Here is a 22,578-nt window from a genome sequence, read left to right as displayed (position 1 = left end):
AAACTGTAATACGGTGTGCTGAATGCAGCATAGGACCAGAGCTTTAAAAAGTAAATAACAAAGCAGGAGCTCAACCTGCAGGATTCCATGGGGATGGCTCAATTTGAATGCTCTGATATACAAATGAAGGGGTCTGCAGCTGTCCCCCCAAAAGAAGACCAGCATTAAAAATAGGTCAAAGACAAAAGACAAAATAGTTTTTTGAACAAGGCTATAGAGACTCTGCAACTTTCACCAAAACCAAATTTTTTCCATGCCTACCAAAACCATGTGAGAGAAGCAGCTTATTTTAATATTGTTTAATTCTTTAAAAATCAATTCATCATAAGCTATTCTTAAAAGTCAACATTTTATATAGAATGTTGCTAAGGAGTTATAAAGTTGTATTCAATTTTTAATTTTTTTTCTATAAAGTAGTACTCTTAAATATGTTACCTATGAGATTGTGTAAAGGGTTTCCCCAATTTAAAAAAATACATGCCCCTTCTCAACAGAACTAAATATCAAATCTACCTTCTAGAAATGTGTATGAACCAATTAAATAGGAAAACTAAGTCTAGTTTCTTTTATATATTCTAAATGCATATTACTAACTCATTCCAGGCTGCTGCAAGCTATGATCAACTCATGCGTGTAAATCCTACTAATGAAAAGGAGTATCATAAAAAAAATCAAACTGCCAAAATACACCACACACACACACACACACATACACACACACACACACACACAGAGGGATTTTTTTTCAAATGGAAAAATCAAGGAAATGAATGTCTTAGGACTCATGTCACAATTTTCCTCACAAGCTAATATTTGTCCTTCCTTTGAAAAATGGATTTAATTTAATACACAGATGACATATCATAACGTCGTACGCTTGAAACCTATATGCTTTTATTAACCAATGTCACCCCAATAAATTTAACTTTTAAAAAAGATACAAAAAATAATGAAACTAATTTTTAAAAATCACCAAGGTGTCCCCAATACCTGAAACTCTGTAGATGCCTTCACACTTCATGCCGTACTTCTCTACATAATCTACACATTCACGGAAAACTGCTGGCAGTCGAATGCCATCATACATCATGGTCCTCTCCGCTGCATCAGCCAAAGGAATTCCAAAAATGGGTTTAAGGTTTGGAACATCAATCTGAGGCACCTCTGGCTCCTGAATTGGCTTCTTCTTTTTCTTCTTTTCCTTCCACTGTTTAACTACATCAGCTGCTGTCAAGTCTTTTGACTTCTTCTCCTTATGTTTTTCTTCTTTGTGCTTTTCTTCTTTATGTTTTTCCTCTTTGGGTTTCTCTTTTATTTTAAAATCCTTCTCTTTCTTTTTAGAAAAGCTGGGCTTCTTGAAAACATGGATCCCCTTGGATCTCTTCATTTTGGAAGGACTTTCGGCTTCATCTCCAGAGCTATCCTCCTGAAAGGCGGCATAGCCTTCCGCTGCCAAAGAAATGCAGGGAGTGTAACTTACATGTTTGTTTAATATCAACCTGTTCGTGTGCTTTTTAAATACAGGATAAAAAAATTCCACCTGGCACTAGCTACCTACCTTTTCACATCATGGCCTAGCAAAAACTGGGGTTCCTCTAAGCTAAAATGAGATGTTGCAATGACAACTCCTGACCACAAGAGGACAACACGGAGAAAGCTAGTTATTCTTGCAATAGTAGGTGGTGAAAAGTGCATTTATTGTATGTGTTTAAGTGGAATTTTAGTATTACAAGTACACAAGAAAGTTCTACACATTTGGCTAAGGAAAAGAATCCTATAAAATAGAGCATTCTTTTGTCATCTGAATTTTACTTTAACTTAGATTTTTCTTATATTTGGTCTCTGAATTAGAGTCCATTTCAAACCATGACAGGAACTGTACTTCTGTTTAGATGCTCCAGTCAGTCCTCTATCACACTTCACTCCCCTATCACTGCTTAGTTCCTTCTGAAGGCTGCATCAGAGTCTGAAGTCTCATTTGGGTGGAGGACAAATCAGGAAACTCCCTAACTTCCAGATGGTGGCAGAATCCATCAGCCCACTTCCCAGCATCAGAAGCCCTAGTTCAGCGTTTTTCAACCACTGTTCCGCGGCACACTAGTGTGCCGCGAGATGTTGCCTGGTGTGCCGTAGGTGCAGACAAGACAAGAATTTTATAATTTTTCACTATTTTGTTTACTTAATATTTCATAATAAAGTAATTATAAAATACTTTCTTTGTGTTTATTTGATTTCTATTCAAGAGAATTACTTTATATATAGTCAATATAGGCACAGAGTTAAATTTTTTAACATTTTCTAATGGTGGTGTGCCTCGTGATTTTTTTCATGAAACAAGTGTGCCTTTGCCCAAAAAAGGTTGAAAAACACTGCCCTAGTTTACACACACTAACAGTTGCTTTATGTCATATCAGTTATCCTTGTTTGGTTTTGTTTTTTTCATACCTATAACTCTCCTATTCTTTTTTTAAATTAGTACTCTTCTAGCTATTTTATTTAAAAGATTCAAGTTTTTCATAAATACCCTTCTAATTAAAATATCACAAACCCCACACCAACCAGAAGGACATAAATCTTAAGGTCATACTCTGATGCATAGCAAATTGAGTTCTCAGACACTGCTGGTGTGAGTGTAAATTGATACAACATTGTGTATGTGAAAGACCCTAAAATATTAACTCTAGTATACAAAAATTGAGACCTTGAAAATTAAGAACAATAAATGTCAAATGGAAGTTTTTGGATATATTTCCAGAAGACACCAGGTACATATGACTGGAGTAGACATTTATCTAAAATGTATCAAAAACATAAGAGAAAAATGGCACTTACTCCTTTTTTCCTTTTTCTTAAATTTTCCTTTTTTCTTCCCATAGTCTTTTTCATCATCAGACACAATATCAGGAGGCTCATGGAGGCTGTCATGGGGAGGCGAGGGCTCACCAGTGCGGTACAATCCAGGAAACTTAGTAGGGCTGATTTCCTCAGAGCTGGGGGTTCTGGTAAGACCACTGCCATGCTCCACCCTGCGATGTTCACTGGGGCTGCTGGTGGGGGGCAGGAAGCACTCAGTCATTCTGCCTCCCTGATACAGTGCAGAAGGCTTCTCTGTTACCTATCCATTACACCTGCACAGAGGAAAAAAAGATAATCAGAGTCGTCAAATGCCAATCAAAACATAAAGCACCACACACACACAACAGTGCAATTAATCTTGCATTTATAAATCAAAAGTATTTTTTTTCATTACCCTCCTTTAAAAAGATGCTTTCATTTTATCACCTAAAGTTACATTCCATGCATCACACATTTTAGTAAGAAGGCCTGGGATCTTCAAGCATTAGAAAAATATACCAAATGAAAATCAGAGTTAGAGAACTCAAAGTAGAATATAGAGTTCCTTTTAAAAAGAACTCACTATTATAAAGGGCTTCATTTCAACTGCTATCCTTCTTAAAATATTATTGTTTTCCTTTAAGCTATGACCAAACAACTATAAATTTAAAAAAATTATATACCTAAACATGAATAGCTCAGTATCAAAATTTACAATACAGTTAAAATTATATATTTAACTAGAGGCCCGGTAGATCAGTAACTGTAATTCCTTGTTGCAAACAGTTCATGTGTTGTTAACTTTATTTTGCACTGCAATTACCTCATTTGCTCAATCGTAAAATACACACAAATAGTTTCACTACAATGGACGTTACAAAGGACAAACATTAGTAAGAAGTCAAGATTTGTTTGCATTGTTTCTTCTTTAGACAGAGGGTACATCATAGTCAAGTACTGTGTTCATAAGTTATTTGCATTGGTTCTCATGATTTCAATTGAAATACTATTGGAATCACTTGTTTCTCTTTGCAATCACTTTTAAGGTTAATTTGCAATTTTAAAAATCCATAAGCCATAAATAACAAGACTAAGCATTCTAATCCGTAGTCAGACGCGTTATCCATTGCGAGACTGGCCCGGTACAAGACTAAGCATTCTAATTAAGAGTCAGAGATAATCATACTGAATGAAATAAGATTCAACTATATGTTGTTTATAAGAGATGTGCTTTGAAAATAATACTACACAGAATGGTTAAAGCAAATGAAGGGAGCTCCAGTTTGGCTCAGTGGGTAGAGCATCGGCACATGTCCCAGGGTTGTGGGCTCGATTCCCAGTCGGGGGGTGTGCAGGAGGCAGCTGATCAATGATTCTCTCTCATCATCTGAAATCAATAAAAGCATTTTTTTAAAAAGGCAAATGAAGGGAAAAGATATATCAAGCAAACACATATCATAAAAAGATATGTCAAGCAAACACATATACTTTCAAACAAAATAGACTTCAAGACAGGAAGTATTGTCTGAAATAAAAAAGGGTATTCCCACAACCATAAGACATAATTCTACACATGTACTAGTACACGCCTAATAACAGATTCAACTACTAAAAGGAAATAAAGGAAGACAAATCCCCAATTATCACTATTACAGAACTCCTCTCTCAGTAAACAATAGAACAAGCAGACAAATATAGGCAAGAGTACATCAACTAGGACACTAAAAAACCATAGAAGAACAAATTGATAAATCGGTTTTCATCACAATTGAAAACCTCCACTCTTTGAAAGAAAATGAAATTAGGAAAATCAAATGGCAAGTTACATACTTGATTAGAATACATGTAATACATATAGCTGACTTGATTAAAATACCTGTAATAGATAATTTCTTCAGGGAAAAAAATGTATATGTGTACATATCATTGATTTATAAGATACATATCTGTACTATATATGTAAGATATACCATATTTTTTGGACCATAAGACGCACTTTTTTCCCCCCAGAAGTGGGGGGAAAAAGTCCCTGAGTCTTATGGTCCAAATATAGCCTACACATATACTTTAAAAAAAAAGTTTTTTTACTTGCCTGGCTCTGTGTGGTCTCTGTGTGCTTGCCCGGCTCTAAAATGGTTCTAAATGCTGCTGTTTACTTTACAGGGTTGATTACATGTGTTTATGACTGTGATGTTGGGTTTTAATGCACATAAAATATTTTAGGACACTATTTGTTTCAGAATCTTTTTTTCTTCATTTCCCTTCTCTAAAAACTGGTGCGTCTTATGGTCCGGTGCGTCTTATGGTCCGAAAAATACGGTATGTATCTTATAAATCAGTTAAGACAACTCACAATGCAATGAGCAAAAAATATGACTGGACACTTCACCCAATAAAACATATAGTTAAAAATACACATGAAAACAATCTTCAATATCATTACTCATTAGAACAGGGGTCCTCAAACTTTTTAAAGTGGGGGCCAGATCACGGTCCCTCAGAGAGCTGGAGGGCCGGACTATATGAACTACTAATTCCTACTGTAACACCTCGGCTGCCCTCACTGCCCAAAAAACCTGGCGGGCCGGATCAGACTCCTCTGCAGGCCGCATGTGGCCCACGGGCCGTAGTTTGAAGACCCCTGCATTAGAAGAATGCAAATTAAAAGAACAAAATACCTATACACCTACTAGTATTACTGACAATGCCACGTGTTGGTATGAATGTGAAACAACTGTTGGTGGGAATGTAAAATTGCACAAGCACTTCAGAAAACTGCTCAAGTTTCTTATAAAATTAATATACTTATTCACCATTAATTTCACTCCGAGATGTTTACTCAAGAGAAATGAAAATCTAAGACAACTAAAGACTTTTCAAAGTTCACAGTACCTTTACTCACAATAGACAAAAATGTAAAATAGTCCAAATATATGTCAACAAATAGTTAACGTAAATTATGATATATTCTTAAAATGAAATATTACTCAGCAATAAAGTGGGACAAATTACTGTTAAACACAACATAGATAAGTCTCAAAAATAATAATTAGACTCCAGACAAAAAAAGAATTCACACAGTGTGAGTCCATATATATGGGATTCCAGAACAAGCAAAATTAATCTGTAGAAAGCCAATCAGTGGTATTGTTGGGCTAGAAATGGCCAGCTAGGAAAGTGAATGCAAAGGGACATGACAGGGTCTTTGGCATGATAAAATGTTCTATGTCACGACTGTAGTAGTGTTTTCATAGGTATACACAACTCTCAAAACACGAAGAACCACACTTTCCACTGGTTGCATTTTGCAGTATATATACATCAACTGAGGGCCCAATGCACAAATTCTTTTTTGTGTTTTGTGCACAGGTGGGGTCTGGCTGGCCGGTCCCAATGAGGGATGATAGGGCCCCGGCCTGCAGAGGGGAGGGGCCTCGGGAGGTTGGCCAGCCACACCCACCCCCATCTGGCCAGCCGCAATGTGCATCATAGCCACTGATTGTTCCGAGGTTCCAACCGCTTGGCTTTTATATATCTATATCTATATATCTACATATATTTTTTTTAAACTTCTGAAAGGAACTGTCAAGCTGATACTAAATTTTTTAGAAATGGAAAGAACTTAAAACAGCCACAACCATCTTGAAAAGGAACAAAGTTATTAAAGCCAAAGTAATGATGTTAATGGAACAAAACAAAATTCAGAAAGAGACCCATCTGAATATAGTCAATTGATTTTTTTCAACTTCTTTGATTGATTGATTTGAGAAAAATTGATTTGTTGTTCCACTTATTTATACATTTATTGGTTGATTGTTGTACATGCCCAGACCAAGGATCAAACCTGAAACCTTGGCTTATTGGGACAATGTTCTAACCAATTGAACTACCTGACCAGGGTATCAACTGATTTTCAACAATGATTCCAAAGGAATTCATGTGGAAAAGGAAAGACTTCAACTGGTGCTAAATAACCATGTGGAAAAAAGCTCTCCAGATCACACACAAGATGTAATTAATGATAAATCACAGACCTAAAACTTAAAAGCTAAAAACCATAAGACCTCTAAAACCATATTTTTGAGACCTTAGGATAAGAATTTTCCAGACTGGACCAAAAAGCATTAAGTACAAAATTAAAACTTGACAAATTGGACTATTATCAAAAGTAAAAACCTCTGCACATCAAAAGACACTATAAGAAAAATAGTCAAGTCAAAAAGGCCTGGAGAACACATTTGAGACTATATATATATCCTATCTAATAAAAAAGTAATATGCAAATTGACTGTAACTCCAATACACAAGATGGCCACCCCCATGTGGACACAGATGGCTGCCACAGATGGCCAGCAGGGAAGGGCAGTTGTGGGCAATCAGGCCAGCAGGGGAGGGCAGTTCGGAGGGACCAGGCCTGCAAAGCAGGGCAGTTGGGGGGACCAGGCTTGCAAGGAAAGGCATTGGGGGGGACCAGGCCTGCATGGAGGGCAGTTAGGGGCAGGCCTGCAAGGGAGGGCAGTTGGGGGTGACCAGGCCTGCAGGGGAGGGCAGTTGGGGGCAACCAGGCCTGCAGGGGAAGGCAGTTGGGGGTGACCAGGCCAACAGGGAAGGGCAGTTAGGGGTGTCTGGGCCAGCAGGGGAGGGCAGTTGGTGGCAACCAGGCAGGCAGGGGAGGGCTGTTAGGATTGACCAGGCTGGCAGGGAATGGTTAGGGGTGATCAGATTGGCAGGCAGAAGCAGTTAGGGGCAATCAGGCAGCTAGGCAGGCGAGCAATTGGGAGCCAGCAATCCTGGATTGTGAGAGGGATGTCCAACTGCCCGTTTAGGCCCAATCCCACCGGGCCTAAACAGGTAGTCAGATATCCCTCAAGGAGTCCAGATTGGAGAGGGTGCAGGCTGGGCTGAGGGACACGCCCTGTCCCCATGCACAAATTTCATGCACTGGGCCTCTAGTCTGTCTATAAATACATATACATACATATATACATACATACATACGCATGCCTATTCCAGAAAACAAACAGCTTAACTGGCTAATAAATTAAACAAATTAAATATTTTATAAATGTCACTGAAACCCATTTGGCTCAGTGGATAGAGCCTTCGGACTGAAGGGTCCCAGGTTCAATTCTGGTAAAGGGCATGTATCTTGGTTGCAAGCACATCCCCAGTAGGGGATGTGCAGGAGGCAGCTGATCAGTGTTTCTCTCTCATCGATGTTTCTAACTTTTTATCCCTCCCCCTTTCCCTTTGTAAAAAAATCAACAAAATATATTTTTAAAATATCTTATAAATGTTCTTTATTAATAATTACCAGGCTAAAATTCACTAGAAACAGCTTTTCCTTATTTTATGGTTTTTAAAAAGCATCTGTAAATTTAAAAAGTCTCTAAAACTCTATCAGGGAATCCAAATACAGTTCATTAATATATTACATACTAAACACTAACCAGTATTAACATACTATTTGAGAATGTCAAGTTTTGTAAGCAATATTTGTATATACAATACATTTTTCTTCTTGAAATGGTGTGAAAAGTTTTTTCTCAGAATTAAGAGAGGGTCCAGATCATAAGGGACTACTAGATACGCTGCATTGCGAATGACGAGACCCAGAACAAAGCACATCACGAGGTCTCAGAGCACGGGGGATAGAAAGAGGATACTAAGATTCCTGCTGGATCTGGGACAGGGTAAAAAACTTACATACAAAGGACCGGGACCAACTTATCAACACAACCAGTGGAAACTTAAAAGCAATAAAGGAATATCTTCAAATTTTTTAAAGAAAATTAGTTCCAATAACCATTCAAGTATATAGGTAGAATAAAGGCATTTCCATACACACCATGGCAGGGAAGGTAGTTCCCATTTTCTCAAAAATCCCGAGAATCTGAAATGCAAGCCTGGAGAGCAGCAAAGGAAGCCCCAGAAGAAGCAGGCCTATCACCAACATGTGACACATTTCACACTGACACTGAGGGAAGAAGAGCTCCAGAGGACAATGGGAAACACAGACATATCTGACCATGTGGAAAAGAATAGTAAGATGCGGTAAAAAGCCATTGATGCACTTAGAATAATTTTGTCGTAAGACTAGACTAAAATAGCAAATAAAAATAGCCATTAACTCTAAGAAAAATAAAAATGTAGATGAGAAAATGAAATTGTAGTCTACTGCCTGGCTCACCATTAGACAGTATATCTCTAATCATCATAATGAAAACAATGAATAACGATTCTATCAGAGGACTGAGGCAGAAACTAGGGGAAGTGTATGTGAGACCTAAATTCTCTAGTACTATAACACCTAGTTAATAGACAATGTCTAAAACACGTTATCTTAAAAATTAGCAGTTGAAGTGTATTATTTAGAAATAAGAAAATACCAGAAGAAATAGAGGAAAGAACAAAACTAAGACTGAGATACAAGAATGAGGCAGGGCATAGCATTTCCATTGTGAGTCTTTTAGTTCTATGTTGGCAGTCTTCAAAACCACCCCCAGGATAGGTGATTGCTAGAAGGACTCGCATATCTCACTATATACTCATACCCATGGCTAAGATTTATTACGATAAAAGGATACAAAGCTGAAACAGCAAAGGGAAAGAAAGAAGGAAGAGGAATTCTTTCAGCAACAGTAACAACATGTGTTAAGTGTCTGCTGGGCAGCTCCTTAGGCTCAGAGGCCAAGGCCTGTGTGGAGCCTGATCATGTAGGCATGCTCCGTCTAGCATGTACCGAAATTCCAGACTCCCAGAAAGACAGCAGATATTCAGCATTTTTGTAAGTGGTGTAGGCACAGTGAGCCACTTTTACACATTTAGGAAAGGTTTTATATATAAGGAACCTTAGCAGTCAAGTTCCCAGATGCCAGCCAAGGGCCAAAGTGCCAACCGAACAAGCAGGCCTTTCTAAAGACAGCAGTTCCAGGTCTGCTATCGCATTTCTGTTCCAGTACTATTTGATTTGTTAAACTATCCTTAGGAATCACTGATAAAACTTTAAAACACAAAAAGTAAAATCATATCTCACAAAAAAAGATCAGTGCAAATCATTTTAAAATCTAATAAAAGAAATAAAGAGCTTTCAAATTTTTAAGTTTACAAACTGAAATGGGAGAGAAACAATCCTTCAGACAAAGCAGATTAGGTTTGAAGGGTTTCACATCATTAACAATGAAATCTTTCCCATGATAATAATATGTTTGAGGTTTTATGGCTGGTACCCAGTAAAAATGCAAACTACCGTAGTATTCGAATTTACAGCCTTGACAGTAATTTCTCATGCACATCCTCACAGACCAAATGTCATCCAATTTAGTTATGTAATCAGTCCCTTCAAATGCCCTAACATTTAAGGCTGTACTTTAATAGAGATTTTACTCTTAATTTAGGTTGTTTCCTTTCTGTATCCTTCTTATATAGAGTCAGATTTCATCTATTTTAGTTTCTCTCCTACCCCCAGGTGCTTATCCAAACTTTTAATTAGAATCCCATATGCCACTCACAGAAATTCAATGAATGACACAGTGAATTACTGTTTTTCACTCAGCTTCCCAACATTCTCAGTGCTACTGATTAAAACATAGCTAAGACATGTTTTCTAAAATCAGTTTTAAAAATATGAAATTCTGAAGTTCTTCGTAATGAATATGAATGAGTTTTTAATGCTAAGTATTACATGATTAATAACATGAAAACAAAATAATTTAACAAGTTATTGTAGGAGATTAGCATAATATGTAAAATCAACCTCCAGATGAGACCAAAATATAAAGAGCACAGATTATGTCTAGTATTTAAAATGAAAATTCAAACTCTTTGAGGATTAGAGTGTCAGGTACTAGAAAATAAACATCCAAAACATATTGAACCTAGCAGACAAATAATTTCTAGAAGGTTAGAAAGGCTGAAAAGGACCAAATTCAGTTCTACAAATAGCTGTCCAAGTAAAATAAAGTATTTGTATATTAAGTATTGGGGGAAAACCCACACTGGATTCTTGCCAAATTCTAAAAATCCAAAGGGTTATCACTAGCAGTCATTCTAATACAGAGGACAAAAAAACAAAAGTTTTCTTATAAAAAATAATGAAATACCATTTGGTCCCTACCAGTGAAACAACATTTTTACAGGGAGATCTATCCTTAGGTGGGGGGCAGGCCTCTTTTCTGCCACATTTCATAATCACAGGCTCTATCCTCAAGTAAATCTTAAATTAGAACTTCACTAAGGAGTGGGGGAGGAGGACAAAAACTTTACTTAATAACCTTTTTAAAAGCACACCACTAGTTACAAGAGAAACTGATCCAAAGCAATGCCCTGAGGCACCCAGAGCACCTGAGGCTCAGCAAACTCAGGGAGGAGCCACGGGGTTATCTTGAATTTGAGGGAAACAGCAGTACAGCAATCTCCCCCTTATCCAGTTTTGCTTTGTGGTTTGTACCTACGGTAAACCGTGGTCTGAAAATACTAAATGGAAAATCCCAGAAACAAACTGCATAAGTTTTAAGCTGTACATCGAGGAGTGTGATAAAAACTCATGCCATCTGGCTATGTCCTGCCCAAACTAGGAACCGAAAGAACTTCTTCAAACTAATAAAGGGCATCAATGAAAAACCCACAGTAGCATCAGACTTAATGGCAAAAGATTAGAAGCTTTCCTCCTAAGATGAGGAACAAAACAAGGTCTGCTCTTTCCACTTCCATTCAATGTTGTGCTGAAAGTTCTAGTCAGGGCAATTAGGCAAGAAAAGAAATAACTAAGTAAATAAATATATGGTAAGGAAGAAGTAAATATCTCTCTATTCACAAATGACATCACCTTATATAGGAAACCCAAAAGAATACACAAGGAAACTATTGAAAATTACAGGACACCAGGTGAAGATAGAGGAAGAAAATAAACCCTGGCCAGGTGTCTCCGTTGGTTGCAGGGTCATCCAATAGGTTGCAGGTTTAATCCCTCAATGTTTCTCTCTCACATCTGTCTCTTCTTTCCTCTAAAAATCAATGAAAATATATCCTCAGTTGAGGATTTACACACACACACACACACACACACACACACCAAAAAAAAAAAAAAAAAAACCAACAGAAATGACGTCCTGCGAAATGCTACAATATGGAGGAACCTTGGAAACATTATGCCAAGGAAAGAAAGTCAGTTACAAATGATCACATATATGATTCCATTTATGTGAAATGTCCAGAGTAGGCAACTCCAGACAGACAGAAAGCCAATTAAGTGGTTGCTAGTGGGCGGGAGAGGGGGAATGGTGAATGAATGATAATGAGTACAAAGTTTTTCTTTCCGAGTAAAATGTTCTAAAATTTATTGTGGAGATGGCTACACAACTCAGTGAATATACTAAAAACCACTGCATTGTAAACTTTATTTTAAAATATATATATTTATATTGATTTCAGAGAGAAGGGAGAGGGAGCTAGAAAAACATCAGAGAGAATCATTGATTGGCCGCCTCCTGAAGACCACTACTACTGGAGACAGAGCCCCAAACCTGGGCATGTGTCCGACCTGAAATCAAACCATGACCAGTCCACTGAGTCACTTGAAATCTTTAAGAAGATAAATTTTATGTTATCTTAATTATATATCAACAAAACTGTTAGAAAAAACCAGTCTCAAGTCTTTGCCATGTTAAAAACCCCTTTAACTTTTTATTACCCCCTTCTAATACGTCCTTCTATTCTTCCCCTCACAGCTAAGATTTGTTTATTCTTGAAGTAGTCTACATTTCTTTTCTCAGTCTGACACCCCACCCCCCAAATTAAAGAAAACCTAGCTTCTTTCCTGATTGTAAGCATTAAGAAGGCTACAAAACTATTATCAAATTCAATAGAATACTGCATTATTAATAATAATAATTCTTGTTTAACTAAAGTTCTCAGAGCATTTGAAGTACAGCTTCCTTTTTTAAATTTTTATCTTTTCTGGAGTTGGTTATAAAGTATAGCTTCCTTTTAAAATGATCCCATTTGGGTTTCTACGGTATTTTCTTATTGTTTCTCCATAACTCAAAACACTTTGGCAATTCCTTTTCCAATTCTCCTATCTGGCTGTACGTGTTTTTCTCCATGCCCTATTGCCAGAACTATTCTCCATCAGTAAACTCTTCCTATGTAGTGTCATCGAAGGCTTCAGCTACCACTTATAACATGCATAGACTGCTGATTATCTTATCAAGACCTCTCTTGAACTCCAAACCCACACATCCAACTCTGCAGTAGGGGTTTCCACCTGGATGCTTCCTAAATAACTTCCACACATGTATTCAAAAGCAACATACTGTCCCTCCCCAAATTTGGACCTCCTCCAGAATTCCCTCTCAGTACATTTTACCATTGTTTATTCAGTCACCCACATTAGAATCCAAGTCATCTTATCCTATTATTTCTCATTTCCCAAATCTATGAAGTCCACCTTCTACTAAATATTTGTGGTACTAACCTATTCCACTGTGTCTCCACTGACACTACCTCGTTTAGGCCCTTATCTGTCACCTCAATTATTACAAAAACTTCTAACCAGCCTTTCTGCCTGCTGCCTTATCTTCCCATTATCCCTTCTGAAATTCATACTCTACAATACCAAGAATGATCTTTCTAAATAAAACCCCTATCGCGACTCTTCCCTGATTGAAAATCAATAAACCCAATGATATAGCAGTAGAGAGCAACTTTCCATTCATAAAGATGTACCATGCTCTCTCTCATCAAGTCCAACTTTCCCTCTGTCTTAAGTTCCTTTCTTCCTTCAGTCATGCCTAAGTTTAAGGAGCTAAGATAGAAAGAACCTGATATAATGCTTAACACACAGTAGGTGGTTAAAATAGTTTGTGCTGGCTTAAGCCTCTCGTTTATCCTGTCTCAATGACCCCATTTACTTACAAAGTAAAGTTGAAATCACTTCAACTGTATACAAGACTATCCATAATTTGGTTCTGCCTCGCTCCCCAATTTCATGTTTTGCCACCAGCCTATACTCTCTCCAGCTATACTTGCAGATCCAATTCACTATTTAAGTTTAGACTCCTGTGCTTCTCTGCTCACACTGTTCCTTCTACCTAAATGCCCATCTGTCTGTATACTTTCTATGCCTACACTTAAATGTTTTCAGCCCTCTTAAATATACTTTTTCCTTACTGCCCGCTTCCTCCTTCTCCTTTCTACACCCACTGTACCTCATACTTCCTACAATTAAAGCAATCTTAACAACATATTGTACTTGTTACAATTCAAATGAGTCTTACCGCTCTGAAGGCAGGAGCACTGCCTTTCCCATCTGTAAGTCCTCTTCACCTAGTACAGTTGCTACACAGTAATACCTCTATAATAAATGATCCACATTTTCCCTTATTCCCTCCATATATACTAGTGTGTTTTTTCTTTCAAAAAAAGGAAAAAGAAAAAGAAAAAGAAAAGAAAACCTTAACCAGTTTGGTTCAGTGGATAGAGCATCAGCCTGAGGACTGAAGGGTTCCTTCCATGTTCGATTCCAGTCAAGGACACATGCTCGGGCTGTGGGCTCTATCCCCAGTAGGGGCATGCAGGAGGCAGCAGATCAATGATTCTTTCTCATCATTAGTGTTTCTATCTCTCCCTCTGCCTTCCTCTCTGAAATCAATAAAAATATATTTTAAAAAAACACACACATACTTTTGGGTTACATCTAGGACCCAATCTCTTCTGGACAAGCAAACAACTGTGCAAATACAACTGTACAAATTAAAGTTAATATGCATTTTCTGATACCACTTCTTTCTCTAAAATAGGGAATACATGGTCCCTGAAAGGTCTAAAGTTAGAAATACTATTTTGAAGAGAAAGCATCTAAGTTGTGGTACACTTCTTGAAGATACTTTGTTTAAAGAATTCTCAATGGTTACTGTTAAACTTGTCTACTTCACTTAAACCACCAGTCACTTTGAAAAGTAGAACCGCTCCACTAATTCCCTCCTACTGCCAACACAGCTCACAGCAATTATTCACCTTCGGGAAAACACTCAGAGAGGAATGATCAAATCACCGAGACAACTCATAAGGCAGAAAGCGAGGTTACCTTCTCATTCACCGTCCCATTTAGAAGTGCTGCCTCCGTGATCACCAAACCGAGAGTGGGCCTATTCCTTATCCATTCACTTATCGATTTTGTGAATACCTGCCAAGTATGAAGGAATGCTACTCAGAGTGTTCCAGCACTGGACATGCCCACTCCACTCAACGAAAAAATTCAGGGAAGAGCTTTTCGAATGAGGCTGGACAGTGTGTTAACGCCCTGTCCGAACGACTGTACCCTACACTCCTTCTGCACGCACATGCAAGCAATCTGGAATTAACATTTTAATTATCTTCAAGAATTCTATTAGGCCCTCGGGGAATAAGGATGCTTGCTCAAGAGGGAGGCTCTGCAGTAATGAATTCCCAAACTTGAAACAGCATAATTACTTCAGATAAGACTGGGGGGGGTGGAATGTTTTGTAAAACCTGTTTTACAACGATTAAGACACACACACACACACACACACACACACACACACAAATAAAACAGCTGACCTCAACAACAGCATTTTGGCAAAAGCACAGGTGGAAATGTGCTGTGAAAGTAAGTCTCAGATCTGTCCACCCATTCCCACTGAAACCTCAACTAAGGACCGCAGCATGCAAAGGAGCCCCGCAGCTTACACGCCGGCGGTGGGCAACACCAAGAGCCTGCTCCGGGTCCGCCGGGAACGCTGGGGAGACGGGTCAATCAATAATCCGGGTGCGACTGGAAAGCAGCGCCGTTACATAAAAGGCTGAGCCCCCTCTCTCCGTCCCGAGGTGCCCGAGGGCTGCCCTGAGGCCTGGGAGCCCCGAGGGGGGAGGGGTTCGGCTCCCGGCGGTGCTCCTCCGGACCTCGAGCTCCCAATGACCAACGCGGCCGCCACGAGGGAGGCCCGGCCGGGAAGGAAGTGGGAGGAACGAACGCGCGGCGAAGGGCGAGAACGGAGGGAAAGCCTGCCTGGGAAGGACCCGCACTAGGGGCAGCCACGCCCCCCACCCCCAACTCCAGCCCAGCCCCGCAGGCTGCCTGACAGACGCCACTGCGAGGCGGGTGCGGAGAGGGCTCCCCGGGCACGCGAGGGGGGCGAGCTGCGACCCCTGTGTGCGCCACCGCCGCCCCTCACTCACCTGTGCCCGCCGCCGCGCGACCGCCCACCCGCGCCGCAGCCGCCGCCTCCTCGCGCTCACGCTGCCGCTGCAGCCTCCGAAGCCACCGAAGCCTCCTCCTGCGCTGCGCCCCTGGCCGGCCTCGGGCGCCCCATTCTCACCCCGCCCAGCCTCCGCCTGTTTACAATGATTGGGACGAACGGGACAGGCTGGCCCAGCGCGCAAGCGCATTCCCTCCTCCCGGCGCAGCCGGCTTCCAGGTTTCCTCCACTCTGCGGTGACGGCCGAGGCCGACCTGGGCACGCGCGCGGGTGCCCTCGCGCGGGGTGCGTCGGGAGACGTAGTTCTCGGAAACCCAGAACCCAGTCTTCAGGAGGGTCCCTTGTGGAGGAAGCACACTACAACTCCCAGGAAGCACCGCGCCTCCTGCGGCCCCGAGGCTCGCGGAGGAGACTGAGGGAGCGCGCGAAAGAACGCGCCGCGCTGGGGTTCTGGGGGCGCCTGCGCAGTGCCTGGTCTTGGGGGACTGGGTGGGACGTACACCTACCGCCGCTTATCTTGGTTTGGGGGCAGCGCCTTGAGAAAGGAAATTCCTCCCCTCTTCACGCTCTGGCCCGTCTGTTCCTCATCTACTGAAGACCAGACCTTTTGTGCCAGCGGCTTCAGTCGTCCTAACCAGTTCAACCAGCCTAGAAGGCCGGCCCAGCCTGTGACTGGGTGGGACATCTTCCCGGCCGCGGGCTGGGTGCGGCATCTCTGCCTGGGGGCGAGGACTCCTTCTCTGTGGGCTGTTGGTTAAAGAAAGCGTCGTGGGCCCGTGAGGAAAAGCATGAAGCCCTGGACCATCCTCAGATTAAAAAAAAAAAAAAGCCAGGCGGATTTGACTCAGGGGATGGAGCATGGGCCTGGGGACTGCAGGGCCTGGGTTTCCATACCCGGTCAGAAATTCAATTCAATTTTGCTTAAACAAAAAAGGAGAATTTGCCCACCTGGAGAGGCACAGGGTATGGGCTTGATCCCGAGTAGGGGGTGTGCAGGAGGCAGCTGATCAGTTACTCTCTCTCATCAGTGATGTTTCTATCTCTCTCCATCTCTTCCTCTCCCTCTCCCTTCCTCTCTCTGAAATCAGTGAAAATATATATCTTTTAAAAATCGGTATTGACAAGAGTCGGGTTTGCTCTTCCGCCATCTTCTGTGGTTCAACATTTACAAAGAAACAGCTGACTGAGAACTTAGAATTGCCCAGTGCTTCTAGAGCTTGCAAATAGAACGGAATCTGGAGGAAGAGTGGAAATAAGGAGCTCCTCCGGAAGTCTGTCCTAAAGTCTTAAGGAATTGTTCTGTTAATGCATGGCTGGAAATCAGGGATCTTTTGAAATGTTCTTGTTTTATAAAGTTTGGCAGCTTAGAAAGGGAAATGCGACTTGGGATAGATAGTTCTTCCCAACGCCTTCCATTCCTACAGTCCATACTCTCTTTAGAACCTCCTTGCCTATTTAATTAGACCTCTGTAATCCATCTTGCACTGGACCTCTCAAAGCAGCGTCCCTCAAATCGGACAAGAGGTCTCTCCCTTGTACTCTGCATTTTCTACCCAGGGAAGTCAGCCCCCTCCGCCTGACATTCAAGAGCCTCCCACAATTAGACACCAAGACACTGTCTTCCGACTGCTTGCTGAGCTTTCTTGTTTTCCCTCTGGCAACAAAAGTGTCCCCTGGTTACTAAGATGGGCAACTCCCTATACTCTTTGCCTCTGGCAACACTAACGGGGCCAAAGGTAGACACTGACTCAAAGTTGGGGCATTTTTGAGCCCTTGCTTGAAATGGTTATATGTACGTAGACATGGGAGGGGGGAGAGGTTCTTCTTGAGGTAACTGGAAGGTGAACATGGTGGGTGGTTAGCATGGTGGTGTGCCGGGGGAGGCTAAATAGCCATCTCAGATGGTGGTTTAATTGAATTTATTTAAGGGAAGGGCACGGGGGATGAGATATCCAAAGGGAAGGGCTGCACAGCACCCAGCCAAGGGGACACTGGGTCCGTGATGGCAGCCCCTGGGACCTGGAGTCTCATCCTTCCATGCAGTCACTGGTGGGAAACCTGTCATCCGTGGGTCTGGGGCCGAGCAGGCGGGTTGGAATGTGAAGGGAATGCAGGTGTGTGAGCAGCTGCCTTCAGGCAGTTTTCATGCCTTGTGTGGTCTTACCCCTGGCGTCCAGCGAGTTTTTCCTGGTCTTTTTGTTCTGTGCCCGGAAGCGAACTTATGGCCCTTAAGGACTGTATTTCCCTGTAGGCCTAACAATAACAGCTGCTGGCCATGTTCTTCATAACGTAAACAGGCCCGTCTACAGTAGGAATGAATGAGGCCAAAGGTGGGATAGGCAGGTGGTGTGGGTGGAAAGGCAGAGAAACCAAGAGCTGGCAGCATGAAAACTGGTTTCCATTTCGAAGGCCATCGTTTTTATAACTCTTCTTTGAGTGCTTTGAGCATGTGAGCCTAGCTGAGTCAGCTGATACGTTTATTTATGTTTTATTATTTAGGATTCATTGGTGTAGTTATAGAACATACTTGTGTGTTTTTAAAAAAATATATTTTATTGATTTATCACAGAGAAGAAGGAAGAGGGACAGAGAGCTAGAAACATCGATGAGAGAGAAACATCGACCAGCTACCTCCTGTACACCCCCTACTGGGGATGTGCCGGCAACCAAGGTACGTGCCCTTGACCGGAATCCAACCTGGGACCCTTGAGTCCGCAGGCCGACACTCTATCCACTGAGCCAAACTGGTTTCGGCGAACATACTTGTTTTTTGCCTCCTGGGTCTTCATTCCTCTCACCGAAGCCATGCAGCATAATCAGACCCTCAAGTGGCTGAATGTTTCGAGATGGTCATGGAACCCAATCAGAACCAATGAGCTCCGCAGAGACTTCACTTGGGGTTTGAGGTGAGTTGTTTTTCTGGCATGGTGTAAGTGCATGAAGTCTAAACACATGCAACCATTTTGCTCCTACAAGAGGAAAGCCTGAAGGAAATGGGTTTAAGGCAAAGGCTCCAGAGAGCCTGAAGGTGAAGTCAACACTGTCAGATGAGCTCTGGAGAGAAGAACCTTATGTTTGGTGGCATCATTAGAGCTGCACTTTCAGACCTCGCCTGTCTGACCTACATACAGCCTAATGTCTACACTGTTTAGAATGATGTCATAAACGTCCTGTTGTTTAGGCAGGTTTGTATTGGGGGTGTACTGTGACTCAAAACTCTACACGTACTAATTCTGCTGGATTTCTTTACTTGACATTGAAAGGTGTTAACAATACAAATTAATACTTAAAAATAAGCCGTGGAAGAGACTTTTGGCTATGGCTATGTGACATGGCCAACGATTCCTCTTCACAAGCAATTTTCAACTGGTGTGCTGCAAGAATTGTTAAAACATGCAATAACTGACTATTGAGTCAGGGGCAGACCTGTATTCCCTTAGACTGTCAAATTAAAAAATGACAACAGCCAACAACACAATAGCCATTGGTGTGAATGAATCAATATTACTTTATTTTGTTAGACTGGCAAAAAAATATATATATACCTTTTGGTGTGCCACAGAATTTTAATAATTAGTTTAGGTGTGCATGAGATGCAAAACGTTGAAAATCACTGCTCTGCACACAATATTTCAAATGTTTGGATGTCATTTACCAATGTCACCTTAGCCAAAGCATGTCACAAGCCAAACCCCAGGATGTAGAAATAGACTCCACAAAAATCTGTGGTCACTTATTTGCAATCTATGACAAAAACTCTTGGAGCTCCTTGGGTTCTGGGGGGTGATTGTTTACTCTCCCAGGATCTGTCAGTTACCGTGAAAGGACACCTTTTTCTGAACCAGCTGCTTCAGATAGTCGGCTAGCACTGTGAAAGTAAATCCAAGAACAAAAATCATAAGTATGTTCACCGTTCTGATTGCTGATAGAGTGCCTGGCTCATAATAGATGCTTAGTAAGTTTTTGTACAGTAAAGCTGCTAAAACTCTAGCAAGTGTGAAAATTCAATTCAATTTTGCTTAAACAAAAAAGGAGAATTTGCCCAGCTGGAGTGGCACAGTTGGTCGAGCAACATCGCCTCATGCTCCAGAAGGTTGCCGGTTCGATTCCGGTCAGGGCACAAACCTGGATTGTGAGTTTGATCCCTAGTGGGCTGCAATCAGGAGGCAGCCTAGCAATGTTTCTCTATCACATCAATGTTTCTCCCGAATATTGATGTTTTCCTCTCTTTCCATCATCCCTCCTCCCCTCTCTCCCTTCTAAGTATGTCCTCGGGTGAGGATTAAAAAATAAAAGGAGAACTTATTGGCACACATAACCAAGGCCAATATACTGACTCCAGGCACAGCTGGTTCTTGGGTCTCAAATGCCTCATCATGATTTTTCCTTACCATCTTTTGATTCTTCTTTCTTTGTGTTGGGTTTATTTTCTGGTAAAGACTCGCTCCATGTAGTAACAAACACACCACGTTTATATTCTTGGATAGTGTACCCCACAACTGTATATGTCTTCTTCCTCTGCTTGAAATAATAACATCTGTTACTCATTGACTTGACTTTCTGTGCCAAGCATTTAGGTTAAATGTATGTTTACTGTCAGTGAAATAAATATTTATATTGCGTAGTAGTTAAGATCATGGATTCTAGAGCCAGTCTGCCTGGATTTAACCCTATATTTATACAAATCCCAGTTTATGCCAAATACTTTATAGTTAATACTAGAACACAGTTTAATTATTGTGTTTGGATGTTCTTTGAAACCACTCAAATTAACAATGAAGCTATACTAAATGATGGGACTCAAAGTTTGGTGGGGTGAGCGGGGAATGGAAATGATTTATTTATTTTTTTGTTTATACTTCTGCCAAATTCTTTCTCTTTCTCACTGAAGTTGAAATAGCATTATCTCTAAAACTTCCCTTTCCTTCTGAGTTTTTAAAATAGCTTGTCAAACCCCTCTTTAAAAGAAAGCATGGTAAGGCTTTTTTCAGCTCCAAGAAACCACCAAAATAACATGCAGTAGTCCTCCTTTATCCATGGTTTTATTTTCTGTGGTTTTAGTTACCTACGGTCAACAGTGATCTGAAAATATTAAATGAAAAACTCCAGAAGTAAACAATTTATAAGTTTGAAAGTGCATGCTGCTCTGAGTAGCATGATGAAATCCTGCTCGATCCTGCCAGGATGTGACTCAGGGCATAACTCATCCCTTTGTACAGTGTATCCACACGTATACACTGCCTGCCCCTTAGTCACAATCTCGGTTATCAGATTGACCGTTGTGGTATCTCAGTGCTTGTGTTCAATTTTACTTACGGTAGGTCTACCCCAAAAGCTATTCACATAATTTTTTTTAAATATATTTTATTGATTTTTTACAGATAGGAAAGAGAGGGATAGAGAGTTAGAAACATCAATGAGAGAATCATCTATCAGCTGCCTCTTGCACACTCCCTACTGGAGATGTGCCCGCAACCAAGGTACATGCCCTTGACTGGAATCGAACCTGGGACCTTTTAGTCCACAGGCCGACACTCTATCCACTGAGCCAAACCAGTTTCGCCTATTCACATAATTTTTATTATAGTATATTGTTATAAGTGCTCTATTTTATTATTATTTTTTTATTTTTAATCCTTTAGTGTGCCCAATATATAAATTAAACTTTATCATAGGTATGTATGCTTAGGAAAAAGCACAATGTGTATAGGGTTCTTTGGTACTATCTGTAGTTCATGCATTCAGTGGGGGTCTTGAAATGTATCCTTCATTAATGAGAGAGCACTACTGTATGTATAAAACATATATGTAACTGACTGGGCAAATCCAGTTGGGATGACTGTGAGATGACCTTCACCTATAGACACAGGATTAACATGTAACTATACTGTGATCCAGGCCATAGTACTCTAATGTGTCCACAAGGATATGAGGAATACTGTCAGAAACTTTGCAAAAATCTGTATACACAATGAGCAGGCATAATTAGACTAACTAATGGGGCATAAATTGTTTGGAATTTGATTATTGGTTCTAATTTCTACTATATGCAGGGTCAACAAACTTTTTTTAAAAAGACATATTTGTATTGACTTCAGAGAAGAAGGGAGAGAGAGAGAGTTACATCAATGATGAGAGAGAACTATTGATTGGCTGCCTCCTGCATGCCTTACACTGGGCATGGTACCCTGACCAGGAATCGAACCGTGACCTCCTGGTTCATAGGTCAAAGTTCAACCACTGAACCACATAGGCCAGGCAACAGACTTTTCATTATAGTGCCAGAAAGTAAGTTGTTAGGTTTTGGGGGAGCCATATGGTCTCTGTTAGAACTACTCAACTCTGCTGTTGTAATGAATAGTAGCCAAAGACAACCTATAAACAAATGAGTGTGGCTATGTTCCAAAAATTCTTTATTTGGAAAAACAAGTGGAGGTGCTTTGCTAACTTCTGCCCTGTGGACATATATTCTTACCTTGTTTGCAAAAGTGGTCCTAATGCTAACTACTTTGTAAGGTTGTTATGG

At 40.7% G+C, this 22,578-nt stretch overlaps 1 protein-coding gene across 2 annotated transcripts in view; it reads right to left on the bottom strand.

The window, feature by feature from the left end:
* Positions 1-16,285, bottom strand: part of RALBP1 (ralA binding protein 1) — a 36,012-nt gene extending 19,727 nt beyond the window's left edge. The window contains exons 1-3 of one of the 2 annotated variants that reach the window (XM_084887762.1): positions 16,033-16,285; positions 2,833-3,128; positions 991-1,449 (exon numbers count right to left, since the gene is read on the bottom strand). In XM_084887762.1, the coding sequence (XP_084743888.1) occupies positions 991-1,449; positions 2,833-3,076 (703 nt within the window). In that variant the 5' untranslated portion in view covers positions 3,077-3,128; positions 16,033-16,285. Of the gene's footprint in view, positions 1-990; positions 1,450-2,832; positions 3,129-15,543; positions 15,825-16,032 lie in introns of those variants that run through there. The other variant, XM_084887763.1, reaches the window with a different exon arrangement.
* Positions 16,286-22,578: the final 6,293 nt, after the last annotated feature.

This window comes from Pipistrellus hanaki, assembly GCF_964339955.1.
Source record: "Pipistrellus hanaki genome assembly, chromosome: 6".
NCBI classification, from domain to species: Eukaryota; Metazoa; Chordata; class Mammalia; order Chiroptera; family Vespertilionidae; genus Pipistrellus; species Pipistrellus hanaki.
This window is presented reverse-complemented; position numbering and strand designations above follow the sequence as displayed.